General features: G+C 44.3%; 1 protein-coding gene across 3 annotated transcripts in view; it reads left to right on the forward strand.

Moving 5' to 3' along the window:
• LOC126285454 (mitogen-activated protein kinase-binding protein 1) overlaps nt 1-21209 on the forward strand; it is an 855827-nt gene that overhangs the window by 571266 nt on the left and 263352 nt on the right. Inside the window, exon 2 of one of the 3 annotated variants that reach the window (XM_049984853.1) lies at nt 19471-19639. The exons of the other annotated variants lie outside the window; for them this stretch is intronic. Within the exon in view, the coding sequence (XP_049840810.1) occupies nt 19577-19639 (63 nt within the window). The 5' untranslated portion in view covers nt 19471-19576. The remainder of the gene's footprint in view (nt 1-19470; nt 19640-21209) is intronic. 3 annotated transcript variants of the gene reach the window in all.

Here is a 21209-nt window from a genome sequence, read left to right on the forward strand (position 1 = left end):
AGTGCTCGGCGGAAGGTGCACGTGCCCGTCGACCTGGGACCGGACCGCAGCGACGCATGGATGCACGCCAAGACCGTAGGATCCTACGCAGTGCCGTAGGGGACCGCACCGCCACTTCCCAGCAAATTAGGGACACTGTTGCTCCTGGGGTATCGGCGAGGACCATTCGCAACCGTCTCCATGAAGCTGGGCTACGGTCCCGCACACCGTTAGGCCGTCTTCCGCTCACGCCCCAACATCGTGCAGCCCGCCTCCAGTGGTGTCGCGACAGGCGTGAATGGAGGGACGAATGGAGACGTGTCGTCTTCAGCGATGAGAGTCGCTTCTGCCTTGGTGCCAATGATGGTCGTATGCGTGTTTGGCGCCGTGCAGGTGAGCGCCACAATCAGGACTGCATACGACCGAGGCACACAGGGCCAACACCCGGAATCATGGTGTGGGGAGCGATCTCCTACACTGGCCGTACACCTCTGGTGATCGTCGAGTGGACGCTGAGTAGTGCACGGTACATCCAAACCGTCATAGAACCCATCGTTCTACCATTCCTAGACCGGCAAGGGAACTTGCTGTTCCAACAGGACAATGCACGTCCGCATGTATCCCGTGCCACCTAACGTGCTCTAGAAGGTGTAAGTCAACTACCCTGGCCAGCAAGATCTCCGGATCTGTCCCCCATTGAGCATGTTTAGGACTGGATGAAGCATCGTCTCACGCGGTCTGCACGTCCAGCACGAACGCTGGTCCAACTGAGGCGCCAGGTGGAAATGGCATGGCAAGCCGTTCCACAGGACTACATCCAGCATCTCTACGATCGTCCCCATGGGAGAATAGCAGCCTGCATTGCTGCGAAAGGTGGATATACACTGTACTAGTGCCGACATTGTGCATGCTCTGTTGCCTGTGTCTATGTGCCTGTGGTTCTGTCAGTGTGATCATGTGATGTATCTGACCCCAGGAATGTGTCAATAAAGTTTCCCCTTCCTGAGACAATGAATTCACGGTGTTCTTATTTCAATTTCCAGGAGTGTACAAGCTGTGTGTGCGCGTGGCGGACAGCTCAATGGCAGGTATTAACATACCTCCGTGTATCCATTGTGGATGACGAACTGCGACTGTGCTTTAAATTGGCGATTTATCGGGTAATAAATACGCAACCAGTCGATTTTTACGGTTTATTAAGGGGGTAGGACGTCAAACGGGCCGACTTGGAGCAGGAGAGGCACCACAGGACATTTTAATTTCCAGTATACTTTTACAAATAAATTCATAAAACTTTGTCAGCATCACCAGGAAGGATTCAGGATTCACAGTCATTGCTGTGGAAGTTCGGAAACATAACAAAACAATTTTTTTTGCGTGTGAAAATTCATCATTTTTTCACTTGCTAATAGCTGCATTTGTTGCTATAGGTACACTTTTCTTCACAAGTTAGATTCTTCCATGAATTTTGCACAGCATACGTACCCTACGTACAGGTGTATAAACTCTAGAATTTATTTGATTTATGATAAAACGAATGATCTGTTGTATTTTAAACTTCATGTTTAGAAAAAACACAAATTTTGTAGTTAATTATCTCAATTTTTACCACAGTTTTTAATAGATTTGGAAAATTCTAGAGTTTCATACACCCTTAAGTATGGTTTGCATGTTGTGCAAAATTCATCGGACCATCTCTCTTACTTATGAAGAAAAGTGTACCTGTAGCAACAAATGCTGCCATTAATAAGTGGAAAAAATGATGAAATTTCACATGTAAAAAAAATTACTTCGTTATGTTTTCGAACTTCCACTGCTATGTGTGTGAATTCTGAATCCTTCGTGGTCATGCTGACGAAGTTCTATCAATTTATTTGTAAAAGTATAGACAGTGGGAATTAAAATGTCCTGTGGTGCCTCTCCTGCTCCAAGTCGGCCCCTTTGACGTCCTACCCCCCTTAAACCATGGACAGTTTTCGAGCCATTGCAGGCTCGTCATCAACCAAGGACCAAGTGGACCAAGTGTAGCTAGATGCAGTGCTGAGGCTCCTGGCGGAAATGACGGAAATTTAGTAATCGGTGATGAAACGATTACGAACCCAAAAGTTTTTTTATATTTTAGGTATTTAGAGTGCACTGCCTTGTGGTAACCATATTAGATCTCTTCGTATACAACTGCTAACCCATATTAAAACTTTGTTGCCAATACAAAAACTCTCCTGCAGCTAGCAAAATTTACTGAAATATAATATCTCTACTAATAATAGTTGTGCAGTAATACAGCGTATCTCTTGCCAACCGTGATGTAGTAAAGTGTAATATCTATTCTATTCATGTTCTTTATAAAAACATCGAGTCTTCACTTTCTGTGAACAGTGTAAAACCAAGTGCAGCTAAGTACTGTGTATAACTGTGTTCATGGCTTAATAATGTAGATTATACTACAAGTCAATGCTCTGTAAGTGCCTAAAACATAAAAACTTTCGGGTTCGTAAACGTTTCGTCGCCAATTACTAAATTTCCGTCATTTCCGCCAGGAGCATCAGTACTGCATCTATCTACAACTTGGTTTCCGTAACACCTCCATCTGGTGATGAGCCTGTAGTGGCTCGAAAACATATTCATGGTTGAGTAAACCGTAAAAAAGCGACTGGTTGCATGCTTATTGCAAGTAGCCAGTTTATTAAGAATGATACGTCATCGATCAGGAGTACGCTAAACTACCATCATAATACAACATTAAAGCGGATATTATAGCATTTAAAGCACATTATCAGTGTTGCTATACCCGGTCCGGTGAAAAATGTCACTTGACAGCTCGCGTGTAACTGGCTTGCCGGCCGCCGTGGCCGGGCAGTTCTAGTTCTAGGCGCTTCAGTGCGGAACCACGCGGCTGCTACGGTCGCAGGTTCGAATCCTGCCTCGGGCATGGATGTGTGTGATGTCCCTAGGTTAGTTAGGTTTAAGTAGTTCTAAGTTCTAGGGTACTGATGACCACAGATGTTAAGTCCCATAGTGCTCAGAGCCTTTTTTAATGAACAGAAACTGTAGTCGATGCGGTAACACAGCGCAACACAGAAGCAGGCGGTCGCGCACAACATACGGTGTTTACACAAAAGCCGGCAACATGAGTCGACGCCGGAACCGTGTTTGGTTGCGATGTTGTAATTGATTCAGAGGACGCTGCGTCTTTCGTTCTCACTTGTTTGTCAAGTCATCCTACCAACTTTATGGCGTTTGTGGAGTGATTTTGAAGTGACATGTTTCAGGAGCGCAGGTAGTGTTGAAGCATCGGGTTCAATGAGGTAGTGAATGTTCTATCACTATGGGAGAAAAATCATATCTAAAGCATTAATAATGTTTTTTTAGGTCTTCTTACTGTGTCAACGGCTTCTCTAGTAAGGTTTGCTAGGAGGCCAAACATTTTCTTGGACACCAGTAACTACTTTGCTTCTTCGTCAATCTACGTCTCGGCCTGCCTTGACAGTCCTTATTCAGAGCCTGACGTCTCTTCCTACAAATATTACCGTTCAGCTTTACGGGAAGGCTGCACTTGAACAGATATTGGCTGTAAGAAGTCAGAACTCTAACAAAGATGGATTAAAATTGCGCCCCCTACAAATATTGTTACTCGCAGGTTTCTTTTGTAGCAGCAGCATGTTCCTGAGACTTTCGGAGTGGCCGCGTGGCAGCAGTCCATAGACGATCTGGCTGTGAAATAATGCGTAATACTGATCGTTTGACGCATTTTAGGTAGGGGCTGTGAAAGCGTGAAGCACACATGTCCATTGTACCCTGTCCAAATTTACTGTCGATTTGAACAGCCCAAATGTTTAACAGCTTCTGTCTTACCAAGTGGTAGAACGGCACAGAGACTATTTCTCATTTCTGCTTAGTGTTTCGGTTAATTTTCATCTTATTTACATTCAATCATTGCTTGCTCCCATGAAACAGACCATCTACTTGTTGTACTGTTTGTACTCTTCCCATATGAAGAAAAGATTGCACTATGTGAGATCTGTAGAATGTGTCAAGAACAGCAGGACAGGCAAAGTACTATACGTTTTATTCATTAAATGCAGACATCGCCACAGTTTCAGTAATGTGCCTACGAAAACTCCATTTCTGCATTGCACTCTTAAAACGAGGCCCATGGAGTTGACAGGTATAAGGAAGGGAAGACCATAACCACCCCCGGCACGACCATGGTTGTTTGGGAACCTTCAGGGTCGTCAACCCATTTAATTTGCTTACCATAATACGCAACAAAATTATTTGTACTGAGATTGTGCTGGCGTGAAAGTTAAAGGCTGTTGCAGACGAGGAAAAATTCACCAGTGACGTAATATTTATCTTGTTGATACGGTATCAGATTTCTAGTTGTGATGATTCCGTTTTGTGTGTAAAACAGCACGTGGATTCCGGTAGCGAAAGAGTTGTGTCGTCGGTTTCCAGACCGGAAAAGTTTGCTGTTTGAGAAATAGCAGACAAAATTATTTGCGCTGAGGAAATGGCAACGCAGTGCGAGCCAACAGGGGCAGCCTGCTGCTGTTCACACTGAAGGGCCAAAGAAACTGGTATAGGCACGCATATTCAAACACAGAGATATGTTATCAGGCAGAATACGGAGCTGCGGTGCGGTCGGCAACGCCTATGTAGGACAAGAAGCGCCTGGCGCAGTTGTTAGATCGGTTAATGCTGCTACAAAGGCAGATTATCAAGATTTTAGTGTGTCTGAACCTGATGTTATAATCGGCGCACGAGCCGTGGGACACAGCATCTTCGAGGTAGCGACGAAGAGGAGATTTTCCCGTACGGCCATTTCACGAGTGTATCATAAATATAAGGAATCCGGTAAAACATAACTCCGACATCGCTGCGGCCGGGGAAAGATTCTGCAAGAACGGGACCAATGACGACCGAAGAGAATCGTACAACGTGACAGAGGGGCAACCCTTCCGCAAATTACTGCAGCTTTCAACGATGGGCCATCAACAAATGTCAGCGTGCGAACCATTCAACGAAACATCATCGATATGGGCTTTCAGGGCCTAAGACGAACTCGTGTGCCCTCGATGACTGCACGACACAAGGCTTTACGCCTCATCTGGGCCCGCCAACACCGGGAATTTTACTGATCATGACTGCAAACATGTTCCTGCGTTTCAAATTGTATCGAGCGGACGGACGTGTGCGAGTATGGAGACAACCTCATGAATCCATGGACCCTACATGTCAGCAGGGGAAGTGTTCAAGCGGGAGGAGGCTCTGTAATGGTGTGAGACGGGTGCAGTTGTAGTGATATGGGACCCCCGATACGTCTCTGGCAGGTGACACATACGTAAACATACCTGCATCCAGTCATGACCATTCCGACTGCCTTCGGCAATTCCAGAAGGACAGTGAGACACCCTACAAGTCCAGAATGCTACTCCAGGAACACTCTTCTCAGTTTAAACACTGCCGCTGTCCATCAAACTCCCCAAACATGAGCATTATTGAAAATATCTGGGATGCCTTTCAACGTGCTGCTTAGAAGACATCTCCAGCCCCTCGTGCTCTTAAGGATTCATGGACAGCCTTGCAGGTTTCATGGTGTCAGTTCCCTCCAGCACTACTTCAGACATTAGCCGAGTCCATGCTACGTCGTATTGCGGCACTTGTGCGTGTTCCCTGGGGCCCTACACGATATTAGGCAGGGTTATCAGTTTCTTTGGAGGAGTCTAGTCCGCTATCAAAAATGAACTGGAAGAAGCTTGCGATTACTCGAGTGCGACTTAATCCGGATTGTAGATAAACTGTGCATTGTTTTTAGAACATAATTTGCTTAGAATAAAAATGTTTGGTAGTGAAGACGTAGATGATGAAAATAGTCGCGAGAGGATAAGGAGTGATACCTGTGAACTGGGATTTGAGCAGCTAAGTGACGCAGATACAGTGAACAAAATGTGTTAGGTAGAGGGAGAACGCGAAAGACGAGATGAAAGAGGAACCCGTTAGAAATGCACAGCGAGGCACTGGAATTCGTTGGGCTATCCTGTGTCGTGACTTTCCGGAAGATGGGGAGTATTGACTCTTGGAAAAATGATAGTCGTTGTTAAGGAAGAATGTGTACAGGTTACCGAAACAGAAAAACTGGTTTACTTTTTCCCAAAAGTGAACTGGCAGCAAGTGGTACGGACTAGTGTGTATATGAGAAATAATTTTAGAAGTCGCCAGTTGCCGGCGAGCTATGCGAAGTAAGAGAGAGGGCTTTCTCAGATGTAAAATGTATTATATTTTGTAAAAGCAGTAAACAGAAGATCCAGGTTTGTGTGTGTTTTGGATTATCCGTGTTTTGTCGGTTATCCGTGCAGTTCGGCATCCGCATTAACCCTTTAATCGGTAACTTTCTGTACTTCAAATCGGGCTGAATGTACCGACTCGTTCCGTGAGCAAGCTGTGCTGTTCCGCATGGCTGTATAAGCGATTGGAATGGGAAGAACTAATATGTTTCCCTATGATAAATAGCTCCTGAAACTCCAAAGTGTGTATGTAAAGGTTGTTGTTGTTGTCTTCAGTCCTGAGACTGCTTTGATGCAGCTCTCCATGCTACTCTATCCTGTGCAAGCTTCTTCATCTCCCAGTTTCCTACTGCAGTCTACATCCTTCTGAATCTGCTTAGTGTATTCATCTCTTGGTCTCCCTCTACGATTTTTACCCTCCACGCAGCCCTCCGATACTAAATAGGTGATCCCTCGATGTATCAGAACATGTCCTACCAACCGCTCTCTTCTTCTAGTCAAGTTGTGCCACAAGCTCCTCTTCTCCCCAACTCTATTCAATACCTCCTCATTAGTTATGTGATCTACCCATCTAATCTTCAGCAGTCCTCTGTATCACCACATTTCGAAAGCTTCTATTCTCTTCTTGTCCAAACTATTTATCGTCCATGTTTCGCTTCCATACATGGCTACACTCCATACAAATACTTTCAGAAACGACTTCCTGACACCTAAATCTATACTCAATGTTAACAAATTTCTCTTCTTCAGAAACGCTTTCCTTGCCATTGGCAGTCTACATTTTATATCCTCTGTACTTCGACCGTCATCAGTTATTTTGCTCCCCAAATAGCAAGACTTATTTACTACTTTTAGTGTCTCATTTCCTTATCTAATTACCTCAGAATCACCCGCCTTAATTCGACTACATTCCATTATCCTTGTTTTGCTTTTGTTGATGTTCATCTTGTACCTTCCTTTCAAGACACTGTCCATTCCTTTCAACTGCTCTTCCAAGTCCTTTGCTGTTTCTGACAGAATTACAATGTCATCGGCGAACCTCAAAGTTTTTATTTCTTCTCCATGGATTTTAATACCTACGCCGAACTTTTCTTTTGTTTAAATGTAGATCCCCTTAATTACCAAATATGTGTAACAGGGGACATTGAACTTATACAGGGAAGGGCAGCGCGAATGGTCATAGACTTCTTTAACAGATGGGAGTGTGCCACAGAGATATGAAAAAATTGAATTGGTAGGTGATACAAAGTGTCAAGAACCGGCTTCAAACTACGACTCTAGGAGTAGATTACAATGTCCTGCGTATCGTTTGCGTAGTGATCGTGAGTGCAATATTGGATAAATTCAGTGCGCTCGCGCGCACATTCACTTCAATCTGTAATACTTCCCTCGCTCCTTAGGCGAATGGAACAGGGCAAAGTCCTGTTGACTGGTACAGTGGGATGTACCGATGTGAATAAATGAATCGCGATGTGGTAAGGCGAGTCGATGGAAGCGAGACAATAGGAGAGCCTGGACCAGGCTCGTGACGTGCTTGGCCCCGGAGGCTGGTCTTGAGGCGCAGTGAGGGCCGGTCTCTGACTGCGGCCACTTGGCGTCGAGGCGCGTAGTGAGCTCAGTGGCGGCTGCGCCCCGCCCGCCGTGACGTACCTGCGGCCTGGCGCGCTGTTGCCAGGTAGCGCCAGCTAATGACCGGCCTCGCCTCGCCACGCCGGGCTGCCAAGGAGCTATTTGCCACGTCTCGTCCAGTCTTCCCGGTTATGTAGTGTAGCTACTCGGCGCATTCAAGCTTCCACGCAAGCGAGGATTAGCGCTCTTGACAAAATATCGATATAAGTATCGACGACATTTTCCTCGCGATATATAGATGTCAAAAGGGCAACATCGAGTGCCGACATTTTTATTTCATATTTTTTTCACAATTTTCGAAAAATGTTTGAAGTTTTTCTTTTGAAATTGTGTTGTTGTGGTCTTCAGTCCTGAGACTGGTTTGATGCAGCTCTCCATGCTACTCTATCCTGTGCAAGCTTCTTCATCTCCCAGTACCTACTGCAGCCTACATCGTTCCAACAGATCACTTCTTCTAGTCAAGTTGTGCCACAAGCTCCTCATTAGTTATGTGATCTACCCATCTAATCTTTGAAATTGTAGTAGGCCAAAAATTTCACTTTCACTGTGTGAAGGAGTCTTACTACTTTTTTTGCTTTCATCCAACTATAACAGCAACAAAGTGCCTCAAAGTATTAAGAGCAAAACTCCACGTTCTGGCCGACGAGGGGCAATCTGAACCAAACGACCGACCGTCCTGTCACCCTCAGCGAGTGGCGTCATTTGGATGCAGTGTGGAGGGCATGTGGTTGCCGTCTTACTCGATATAGGAACCGCTGCTTCTCAATCAAGTAGGTCCTCTTGCTCTCGTAAGGCTGAGAGCACGCCATACCAGTCTTCCCGCCATGGAAAATCTCTTGAAGTATCAAGAATCGAATCCCGGTCCCTTGCATAGTAACCAAAACCGGTGACTACCGAGTTGTGGAGGGGGACTCTGAAAAAATTGCCGCCGTTTGTTTAATGGGTTTTCTGATATTTTGCCAGCACGAGTGTCTGGCATTTCAAAGATTCACTCACCATTGGTGCTGGCGGACTGGAGTCAGCCCCGCAGGCGAAGACTGTGTATACTTGATGCGCCATCGTCCGAGGGCTTTACTATCATGATTACCCAATCAATTCTAGCATTCATAGCGTGTAGGCTTTCACGGCCGGCGTCTTCAGTAATTAAAACTTCCGGGCTAAAAGGCCCTGGTCCAGTATAGTGGTCCAATAGTAGAAATACTTCTCCCTCATCTATTCCGCCCTATACATCTGCGCAGCCGTCGTTCAGCAAGGTTATCTATGGTCCGCGGTGCACCACAGTCACCTCGGCGCCGGTTTTGGATAGCGCCTTTGTGCCACGCACGGTATACTTCAACTACAGTTTAAAAACTCAGCCGTATCGGAAATGCTTCCACCCTTAGCCTCAAAACGAGTGATCATGCCCTTTTGGACGTGAAATCAATCGCTTCGTTTCCGCATTACGACAACGATTGCATTAAAACTTTTATCCATTATGGATAGGAACACTGCGATTGTGATGAATAAAGGTTCTTGACATTACTGCAAGCAGTCGCCATTCGTTTTGTTCAACCTTTTTATTATTGCTTTACTGGTTTCGAACGAACTAAATTGTGAGCAGCCGCGAGGGAGTCGTGTAGCTGTGGCAAGACGTATAAATGAAACTTGTAAGCACTGAGTGTTAAGCGAATTATTAACATTATGAGAGAGATTTTGTTGCTTTACGTACAGTGATTAGTATTCGTTAGCTGGATGTTGGCGCACACAATATTGTGGTAAACATAATGAATGTTTTCCAGTGACGTTAATTGTACTGCACTTTACAAGCGGTTCGAAACCGGTAATGGAATAATAATAATAATAATAAATAAAATCGAACAACACATAGGCGACAGGTTGCAATAATTTCAAGAAACCTTTAAACGATTGCATTCCTTTCCGCCTCCCATTGATTCGCTTGAATTCCCCCCTCCCCGCCACAGCTGCTAGTGCCGCCAACTGCCGTCTCTGAGTGGTTATTGCACTTTGATGTTGAACATAGGTGGTGGTCACGTTAACGTCTCTGCCAAGTGGGAAAGAAGTAGTTGTAAGATGAATCCTTCAGGCACTCATTGCTGAGTGACAGGGTGGTGCGTTCGCGAGGTAGAATGTTTTCTTCACGGTCCAGCCTTAAAGATAAATCCGTTGGGAAAACTTATTTCGTCGGTCCCCCCTCCACAGCATGACTGTTTCTTTCCTTGACAGGCCGCGCAGCACATTTTGATAATTGCTGGGGTGTACAGGTGAGCGCTGGAACAACGCGGCGAGCGCCTTTGGATGCGTATGAGCGCGCTTAATGACGGGTGTCGCCACAAGTGGCCGTGATGTCACGGAGCACGGTGTGTTTACACGGCAAATGCAAGGCCGTGCGAACCCGCTCGTGCATCACCTCAAAGCCAACGATTGCGTACACGTGTGTACAACGTCCCTATGATGAAATGTGCCAATTGCGTTTTCGCTTAAAATGCATTCACAATGGGACCGCGCCTACTCGTCATTACTGATATCACCCAAATTTACGGTATATGCAGGGATTGCCTGGAATTAATAGTTACTGAAGAAGCTCCAGATGGCCAAGCGTTTAGAAAAAAAAAATAGCATTTTTGGCGCGGGTCGGGTGAGACACGAGGCTTTTATCTTAGTGTACTTTTAAAGGAGAGGTTGACGCAGCGCGAAGATTGCAGAAAGGTAATGGAAGGATCGTCAGGTCGACTCCCTATGCGGACACTTTTTTTTATTCTCAATATTTACTTTCTTTGCACTTCAAATAAATAATGGTCAGTATATTGTATTTATTAATATTCTCGTAAAAGGCAGGAAAAGGAAGGGCAAAGGAAAATTTGAGATTTCAAACCAATTTCCAGGAAGGGATAGTAAGACGTAGACGAAATCTTTTATTCTTTTACAGTTGATAATTTACAGGTGTTGGTGTGATTGTTTACAGTGTCCTCGTAGGCGCTATAAGTACAGTGCTTCCTTGGAAATTTATTTGCAATCCGAAAGTTTCCTTTACTTTTGCTTTTCATTATTTTTATGGAAGTATTAATAAATGCAATATGTTGATCATTAATTCGGTTTATTTGTAGTGTAAGCAACCTACAAATTAAAATAAAACAAGTTTCCACATAGGGAATTGAAACCAAAACCCTTGCGTTGCCGTTTTGTACTCGGTTCGCTGCGCCGACCGCTGCCAGGACACTACGCTAACATAAATAGCTCATGCCTCACCCGACATCTTACTCATTTGTTGAGCTGCAAGCCTACATATCGTTCAGATTGAATAAATCTCAGGAATGCTTCAGAGTGTTTTATTGAAACATGGCGTATTGTGAAGTGTGGAGATTGTGGAAAATCTAAACCACTTTTACTGTGTATTCTCGTTAACTTTACTATTCCGCAGCTTCGCTGTCATGTGAAAGGTCTTTTACTGAGTGGATTGTAACACGTGATGAGGTAGTAATGTCTTTTCGATTAGCTGGTAGTGAAGGGTGACATTCCCGAGGATATCTATCCTAGTGTTGTCGAGAAGTCGTCAGTGGAACATTACATAACGCAAAGCAGGCTTGGAAAAACAGGAAATGTCTAGTCTCCTTGTGGAATTGGCAGCGTACCGGCCGATAAAAACTCGCGAGCCTGTAATTAAAAAAAATTGTAAATGTACATGGAGGACAGATTCACTTTCCTTTCGACGAGGAAAGATGTTGAATGTCGGTGTGTAATTAGGTTGACGCCAGAAGACACTTAATTCGCTTGCGTACTTCGTACATGTTACGAGGCTGTTTGGCAAAGTGGTCCGCAGGGTTTCTTCGCCAGACTGACCTTCGGCCCAGCCACCAAAGTGACTCTCCGACGCCTTCCAACGTGTTAACGGCCCCGGCCCGTATTTCACGCTCGCTGACGCGTAACTTGTAAAGGTGCAGATGTAATCTCTCGAATTTCACTTCTTGTTTGCCGTCCGCACTACATCAACGGCTGGCCTGCCTCTCTCGTGGATACGAAACATTTGTTGCGCGCCGAAGCATCGACGCGTGTAGCAAAAGTGAGATCCGCGAAACGGCGGTGGCCTTGTCCTGCTGTAAGCAAGTAAAAACACGCATTAAAGAAGTGCATCGAGGTGAATAACCGTCAGGCACTGTCTGCAGGAACCATTGATGCGAGGCAGCGCTGTACGATAATTCCGATGAAGTAAACTCCTCATAAACTGCCAGAGCGCTGCTTGCGACTGAGGTATGGAAATCTGGCGGGGGTCTGAAAACATTTTGTATCTTTAATGAACTGCAGATAAATCCATAGGATTTAAAAAGCGCAACGACCGAAAACTATTATTTTTCCCTGTTTGTTTATAGAAATGTTTTTTGGAAGACAATAGACGAAGTCGAACTCAGCGATGGCAGGAACTACTGCTACCACGATTGATCACCGAATAGTTAATGATTGTAAAATGTGGAGTGAAAATGAAATATCAGAATTTCTACCATTAGCAGCTCGTCAACGCTGCCACTTTATTCCAGAGTTGTTGTCTTTAAGCAACTCAACTCTACTCTACTAGGGGCGCGGAGATTTGGTTTCCTCTCCAGGGTAATCTTTAACACACACTGTTGTCTGTACTCAGCGACGAACCTCTGCTATGTGGCTGCTGGCTTGCATACCTCAATCGTTGCAAGTATGCTCGCTAGTCATAACTAATGACGGGATCGTTTTGTGCTGCACCTGTCATAGTCTTCATAGTTCCTCCCCCATGTCTGCAAGTGAGCATGGAGTAGTAAACTGACTAGAAACTGATGCATCACGCATAAGAATTGAATTTGTGCGCTTAACTTTCACGAATATTTTGTGAAGAGGCTTAGTCGCTGAAAGGGTTTCTGACTAAAAATCGAAAGGTTATGGATTTAATCCTCGGCAGTGACAGGATTTTTTTGTCACTAATCACTTTACACCTTCGGCGATGATTAATACGAAAAAAGTCAAGTTACACATTGGTCCGGAGTCCACATTAAGTTGCAGGTCCCCCCACGAACTTTAACCGTCAGTTATGTGGTCAGAGTAATACAGGGGTATACCACTACCAGTAGGACCAGCTTAGTAGAGCAGAGCACTGTGGATTAAATAAAATTCTCAGAATGGGCGAATGTCCAGTCGTCTTTTCTACAAACCTTCATGCAGCGCAGCCAATACAGTGTATAAACCCCAGGAACATGCGTCCTTCGTGCGTATCAAAATGAATGTTTGGAAGTGACAAAACTAAATGCTGTCACAGGCTTAGCGAAATTCATGCCTGCCATATCGGTGTGAAGCAATGCTACTAACCAGACTGAGAATATGGCACTATCTATTGGCACTCGGTTTCAAACTTCGGCGGGAAATCCCCGTATATACGAAGACTGTAGGATTCCATCTTCGGTACAGCCTATTTTAATTGCGTGTGTTTTATCTGCTGACATAAAGGCAACCCTTAGTTTGGAGAGTTGTGCACCATTCTTACTAACGCCGACACCAGTGTCCGCAGCCGTGGTCTAGTGACCAGCGTTGCTGACTTTGGATCACGGGGGCCCGGGTTCGATTCCCGACCGGGTTGGGGATTTTCTCTCCCCTGAGACTGGATGTTTGTCTTGTCCTCATCATTTCATCCTCCTCATCATCATTCGTGCCAGTGGCTTGATTCGACTGTGAAAAAAATTGGACTGTGAAAAAAATTGGACTGTGAAAAAATTGAGATTTTGTACGGGCGCTGATGACCGCTCAATTGAGCGCTCTGCAAACCAAACATCATCATCAAACCGACTCCAGTGTAACACGTTTTAAAATTCTGTGAAGTGGCAGGCTTCATCTCGAAAGTGGTGGGCAGATGTTGTCAACGAGGTCTGAGCGAATTGCTCTAATAGGCTGTTACACATTTTTATTCATTGATTTTGCAGTCTCTTCGTTTAGTGTATCATAAAGGCAGGTTTTGCAATAGATATGGGGTTACTGATACATTATAAGTAACCCTCCCCACGACGAGATTTGCATGCTGACAACACTAGGGGCGCTGTTGACGGTGTTGTTGAGCACCTGAAATCTATCACCGTTATTGTAGCATCGTCATTATCAAAATAGTAATAACCATCAAAACAGTGATAACTATCATCACACCAGAGTCGTCGTCATCGGCATAATCATTATCTATTTACCGTAAATCATGTACGTCTGTAGTGAATGAAAGAGGGGAAATATCTGCGCACTTATAGAAGAATTAATAATTTCAATTCCAAAGAAAGCAGGTGCTGACATGTGAGAATTTTATCACACTGTCAGTTTAATACGAATTCTTTACAAAAGAATGGAAAACCTGGTAGAAGCCGACATCAAGGAAGGTCAGTTTGGATTCCGGAGACTTGTGGGAACAGGCTAGGCGTTACTGACCTTCGACTAACCTTACACTCAAAGCTCCAGATGTGAGACACTCAGATCCGTACCAAACGTTGCATGTTGATAGAGTATCAACCAAAACTCCGATTCATTTCGTGCTACGTGCTGCCGTCCAACAGAACGAGCGTAAACCTAATTAAACGTAGCACCAGATTTACAGAGCCCAGGGAAAGCATATCTGAGAGTAACCGCTACGTATATCTTCCGCTGGGAAGTTGGTAGAGCGTCGGATCGTCGTACAACGGGTCCTGGGTTGAAACCACAGTGACGACTATTTTATTGTATTACGCTTGAAAGTGTTACATGTGACAACATGTTTATGACACGTTAAAGGGTTGTTTCGGATTTACAGAAGTTTCCTCTTGGCAGTCTGCTTTCACGTCGTTTCTTTGGAGGTAGTAAACCTATAGAGTTTCGCAGAATATATAGTCAGAAGAGAAAATTAAAGAAACAATTGCATAACATTTGCAGAAGTAATAAATAATAATAATAATAATAAACAAATAATAAGATCAACAATAGGTACATAACATTCAAGTAATGAAGCAGAAGCAGACTGCAACAGAACATTGCTATAGACTCTGAAAAGTCCTTTTACGTGTCAAGAAAATGTTCTCCCATATAAAAGTTTCAGGCGTAAAGAGATAAAAAAATTGTCCCCTGTAGGGACTGATCGGGGGACGTTTGGTACGAGGTCCGCACGGCCTACAAACTCACCCAGAAGAGATTTATGATACAGCTGCTGACATATACGGTTTTCTTGTGCTCCGTAGTTCTGGTGTTAGTTTTAATTATTGTTTATGCACGTTCTGCTGTGCGACAGTACATAAATCGATGTTTTGGTTGATACTCTATCAACATGCAGTGTTCGGTATCGATCGGAGCGTCTGACATCTGGAGGTTTGGGTGTAGGCCGATAGGTTCAGGAAAGGCAGACCTGCGTTTATAGCATTGTAGACTTAGAGAAAGACTTCGAAATTCTGAAGTTAAACAGCTTAGACAAGAAGAGAATAGAAGCTATTTAAATCTGGTGCTACAGAAGAATGCTGAAGATTAGACGAGTCGATCACGTAACTAATGAGGAGGTACTGAATAGAATAGGGGAGAAGAGAAATTTATGGCGCAAAGTGACTGGAAGAAGGGAACGGTTGGTAGGACACATCCTGAGACATCACGGGATCACCAGTTTAGTACTTGGGGGAAGTGTGTGTGTGTGTGTGTGTGTGTGTGTGTGTGTGTGTGTGTGTGTGTGTGTGTAGGGGGGAGGGGGGTAAATGTCGTAATGGGAGACCGAGAAATTAATACAGTAAGCAGATTCAGAAGGAAATAAGTTGCAGCAGTTATTTGGAGATGTAGCTCGGACACGTAGAGTAGCATGGAGAGCTGCATCAAACCAGTCTTCCCGCTGAAGACCACAACAGAAACAAAAACACTATCGAATGTTCTTTATGTGACTTCGCGAGAGACGACAGGAGTTAGCGGTGTGCACTAGGCCTACATTAAGTAGGCGTGTGGTAGGTATCTGGTGAGGAGCAGCGACGCTGCGTTTACGGGTTGGTGGCCCGTGGCCCGTGTCACCGGCGTTAGCGGGTCGACGCGATACTCGTCGTTTCCGCCGCCAAGTCACCTGCGATAAGAGGCCACCGTTAACTGCAATGCGGTACACCGGTCTGCTGCTGCTGCTCAGGCAGGATACAGTCACGGCCAAGGGTCTTCAGCAGACTGGCTCCAGGAATTTCTGGTTGATAGAACAGGAAATGTCCGTAAACGAAAGCAACGGCAGGTGTGGCTCAAGGAAATGTAATATAGTAATGCCAGAAAAATTTGCAATAAAAAGAGTCTTCATCTTTTGGGGCCCGCAGAACAGTCAGGCTTTCGCTGACGATGCCGTTTTCTGTGCGAAAGTATCGTCACTGGAGGATTCGTAGGAAATTCAGGGACATTTATAGCTTGGCTACCCTTGGTGGCAGCTCTCCGTAAACGTGTTTAAATACATCACAAAAGCCATAAATGCATTAATATGCGATTACAAGATGCGCCGTAAACTATATCGTTGAAACGTCTAGCGTAATGCTGCGGAATGAAAAGAACACCGGAAATTAGTTGTAGGAGACGACAGTGGAAGACTTAGATTTGTTATTTGTTTGGTAAATTCTGGGAGCAGCTGACTAAACACGAGCGAATTTCTGCGATGGGTCAGAACCGCGGACCTGAGGATCTCAGGCCCGTTGGTTTCTACTAATGTGTCCGCTGCGCCAGTTGGCTGCTGTGTCTCAGATCTGTCCGGAGATAGGTCCTGCCGTGTGTGGGCCAAATCGCCGGATTTTCGTGATTTCTTGGCGAACGCAGGACTGGGATGCGTGCTCGTCGGTACACGGGCGACGGATTTCAGTAGTTGCCAATATTAATGAAATTCTCCAACAGCTGTGTAACTAAAATGTTGTTTTATTTTGTCGACAACCAATTTCGGCATTCCACTATGTCACCTTCAGGTCCCATATGCATCACTCAAAATAAACGATTATGCCTTACAGTGCCATATATCCCTGGGTTTCGTGAATTCAAACCGTTTCACAAGTGCTTCACGTGAAGACGTGATAGCAAGTGAGCACACCTGCAGTCCAAGAACGTGCTCAGTTGCTATCAAGTCTGCAAGTGAAGCACTTGTGAAACGGTTTGAATTCACGAAACCCGGGCATATTTGGCACTGTATGGCATAATCGTTTATTTTGAGAGATGCAAATGGGACCTGAAGGTGACATAGTGGAATGCCGAAACTGGTTGTCAATAAAATAAAATAACATCTTAGTTACAAGTCTGTTGGAGAATTTCATCAATGTTGACAATTGCGTAACCAGCTGATGTCCTCGGCCGATAATGGATCAACAGAGATTTCAACAGCTGTGGCGATACATCCTAGGGCAGTACATTTTAGAGGTTTGAAAGTACGTTTATGTCGTCGAGAGGAAGTTAATATGCTCAATAGTAAGAAGAGAATAGTGGAAGTCGCTGGCAGTTTGTACGCTGAGGTCTCATATACAGCCAGAAATACAAATCGCACAAAATGGACGAAAAACTGGATTTCCGGAAAGCCACCCTCCGGCTATGTAGCTCTGATTCAGAATCGTGGCACTCCTATAAGAATCATGAAGCTTAGGTATGCTAGGAAGACAACGTTCTTGGTCATTATAATGTACAGTTGCCGATAAAACGTTTAAAGTAATGGTCGTGACAAAGTTATGGATAGTATAATAATGAACTTTTTATTGGCGTTCGTCATGATTTTAGTTCATATAACTCACTCTCCCTGCATCTTTTTGAGCTCATTTCTGAAACTTGATTCCAAATTTTGTAGCTTAGCTTCCATTAGATATTGGTCCACCGCTGGATTACCGTCTACACTTATTTCAACCATCTTTTCGTACGCCTTTTTTTTACCCTCTTATTCGTCTAATGTTCATTTGTCCATTTTCACAAAGAATATCTTTCGCAGTGCAGTTGTATAAGTTTTTCGCTGCGGTCATTCGTCCATTCCCCCACCATACTTGCCCTAATCGAAAATTGCAATCTCGTGAAAACCACACAAAAGCTCATGGATTTTTTGCTCGTCGCAGATATCCACTAGTGTGTGTGTGTGTGTGTGTGTGTGTGTGTGTGTGTGTGTGTGTGCGTGTGCAGTTCACAGCATTTATTAAAAATACTGCCTAAGAGACCCAGTAGGCCTCTGTTTTATAGTTATGACTCTGCTGTTTGAGATTCTCGTCGCTGGCGGATAGAGCGGAGCAGTTAAGAGATGTGTTTCAAGGACTGGGATTGGGTGGCGTAGTCCATACGAATCTCTAATAGCTGTCCTAAGAGGAACAAAATTGGAGTATCGGTCGCTACCGGTGGGGAATACCCTTTCCGTGCGCTGTGCGGTGACATGCATATAAGCAAAAGCGATCATATTCGTTGCTAGATGTTCAATATTGGCATCACTGTCTTCTCATATAATGAAATCTCTTAATGCTGTAAGGTTAATAAAAACGTTTTTGTATCGTCAGACAGTCCTACCCTCAATGCTGCGCTGTACTTGGGAAACAGTTGAGCCTCGGTGGCTTATGGAAGAATCTGGTCTTATCGTGTGGGTGACTGTCATAAGTGGTTTTGAGCTACAGTGTTAAGATTTTGTCATCGTTGAGAAATGTAAACACGGGTGGTGTTCTGTGCCCTCACTCCATGATATTCTGCAGAGAGGTTTGAGGACATATGCGTAGGGACTAGACGTTTCATAGCAATGTGCTACATCGCTCTGCGAGAATGCTCAATGCACTGTACTGTCACATTATTGACGATATTATTCGAGGCAGGGGCCCCGGCCAATAATGCTATACGATCGTCTCATTTCTCATTAATGACGGTGGGTCGTCCAAAGAGTCTGGTACAGTTTTTATACCAGATTATGATTTCAGTTCGCGTTTTTGATTTTACATAAATTAGATCCGAACGTCATGCATGAACCGTCACACATTCTGTGATTAAAAAACTTCTCTGTCTGGCGATGTTATGGCAATGGAAACTTCTAGTAATAATAAATGACTCTCGTAGTACGTGAAGGTTATTTTCGATGACCTACATTTTTATAGATTTTTACGGTTTAGTTTGGGGACACGAATGATTGTCATTTCGATTGGAGAAGGGCAAATGAAATTCTGATCAGATTCTTATAGTCGCAGGTCATGGAACATTGGACCTTTCATCCACATTCCACCTGGAAATTCTATGATTGGGACTCGTAAACCATATATTTAAAGTCTTATTGCTGAATCGTCGTTATGAATCGGAGAAGGCGGCGCCATGGCGCTTTCTCAAAAGTTGGTCAGCTGAATATAGTTCTCGTTACTCTGATGTAATGACTCGTTATGGAACTCATGAGCAACTCATGAGCAACTCATCGAGCGAAATTTTCCAGAAATCGGGAACTTGCGAGTTGAAGGATCGATGGGTCAATGTAAGACGGCCGTAAACATATTATCCACGGATTCGTAAATCGTTGCACAGATACCACCGAACACGGCGCTCTTTTCCACGCTGGTTCGATGCTGGTCTGGCCCCTCGGAACACCGCTGTCCTTGCCATGGTATTCGCCTTAGAACCCGCTGTCATTCATCAGGTCGGTGTCATCTGCTTCGCGTGCTGGGATTCCGTCCTGTCAGAGAGTGTGGTGGAGGCTGTGATGGCACAACGGTAGTAGCGGGAGCTGCGCCAGTCGGACAGCCATGATCCCCGCCAAGAACTTGGCCAACGCCGCCCGCGACAAGGAGAACACGCCCGCCTACCAGGTGAGTCCAGAGCCAGCCAGCGCCTGCCGTCTTCCAGCCGCCACAATCCGCCGCCTTGCTCCAGTCGTTCTGAGTGGTTTCACCGTCAGGTTGCATCCTACATCTACGGCGTGCTATTAACATCGGAGGACGCTGTCTCCATTGCCTTTCAACGCCCGCGATCTGAAGCTGTGAGCTAGGGTCCCCAGGTCGAGGCACTGTCACCGCCCGATCTCCGTACGTCTCATATACCTTCTTAGTCAGAGAACATAAGCTCATTATGGATAACTAACTTCAAATTGATATTTCCGGCCGACAATTTACTCTGGTGACGAGACAAGCTGACGTGGCTTTCTTTCCCAAGTATCGCCCACGGGTAAAAGCTGGTCGGGCAAATTCATAATTGTCACTTAAGGAAATGAATGGACATATAGATAGCGTCCATAGAACTATGAAATTTTCTCCACTTTGTTTGAAACGAGGAAATAAATTTACGTGGATCTCCACTGTGCAGTCCGACCTGTTCATGTCTGCTCCCAGAAGGCGTATTTTTTGCCCTTTTTGTACAGCTATGTTACTTGAGTAACTATAACATACACAGCTGACGGGCGTAATATAATCATTAATAGGATCCAATATTGTGAAAAGCGTTATGTCAGAGTTGCATTTTTTCATTCTTTTGAAGTTTACTACGTAATTGCATTTTACAGTGGAGTGTTTAGTTTGTCACTGTTGTCAAACTAAAGCGTCCCCAGTTAAGTAAAATGACTTGCTGCAAGGTCTTATTATCTGGAACAGGATCCGTGAAATGCGATCCTTTACTAATCTCGTAGTACATTACTGAAAAGAAAATGAGACATTCTGTTAACTAAATCGGTCTTTGCACATATCGTTCATGTTCTGGATGAATTTTTCTTTTTAAATGGGTCTTGATTTACTTTCGCCGATTTCTAGAAAAATAGATCCTTATTCACTTTTTATTTAAAATTCGAAACGAACAATACGCGATGCTGATTCACTTTCGAGTCACAACGTACACATTATTTATCGTCATTGGATGCTGAAACTACTACTCATTCCTTAAATAAATAATTGTACTTTTCAGCAATCGTTACATTCAAAGATTTAATTTTAATTAGTACATGTGGTATCTGCTATTTTATAAACTTACAAAGTTTTTGTATTAGTCACAAGATGTCTTCTTACTTTTTACTGTAGGAGTCTACTATTTTTCGTTAAGAGATAGCACGTTCGTGGGAGAATAGTGTTATTAATGAGACCTATCGCATTCTCGAAGATTTACAAAAAAGTAGAATAATAGATAAAATCGACCAAATTTGATATCAGTGGACTCACTGGAATCATAAAACTGAAACCGTGCTAAAATTCTAAAGATACGTCCATACTGGGAACGCGTTAGACAGCATTAAATAAAACCTTTGAGACTGATGATAACATTGTAATTCTATCAGAGACGACAAATGACTTTGAAGAATAATTCAACAGAGCAGATAACGTCTTGAAAAGGGGTGATAGCTAAGATGAACATCAACAAAAATAAAACAATGGTAATGCGATGTACTCGAATGAA

This window comes from Schistocerca gregaria, chromosome 8 (genome assembly GCF_023897955.1).
Source record: "Schistocerca gregaria isolate iqSchGreg1 chromosome 8, iqSchGreg1.2, whole genome shotgun sequence".
NCBI lineage: Eukaryota > Metazoa > Arthropoda > Insecta > Orthoptera > Acrididae > Schistocerca > Schistocerca gregaria.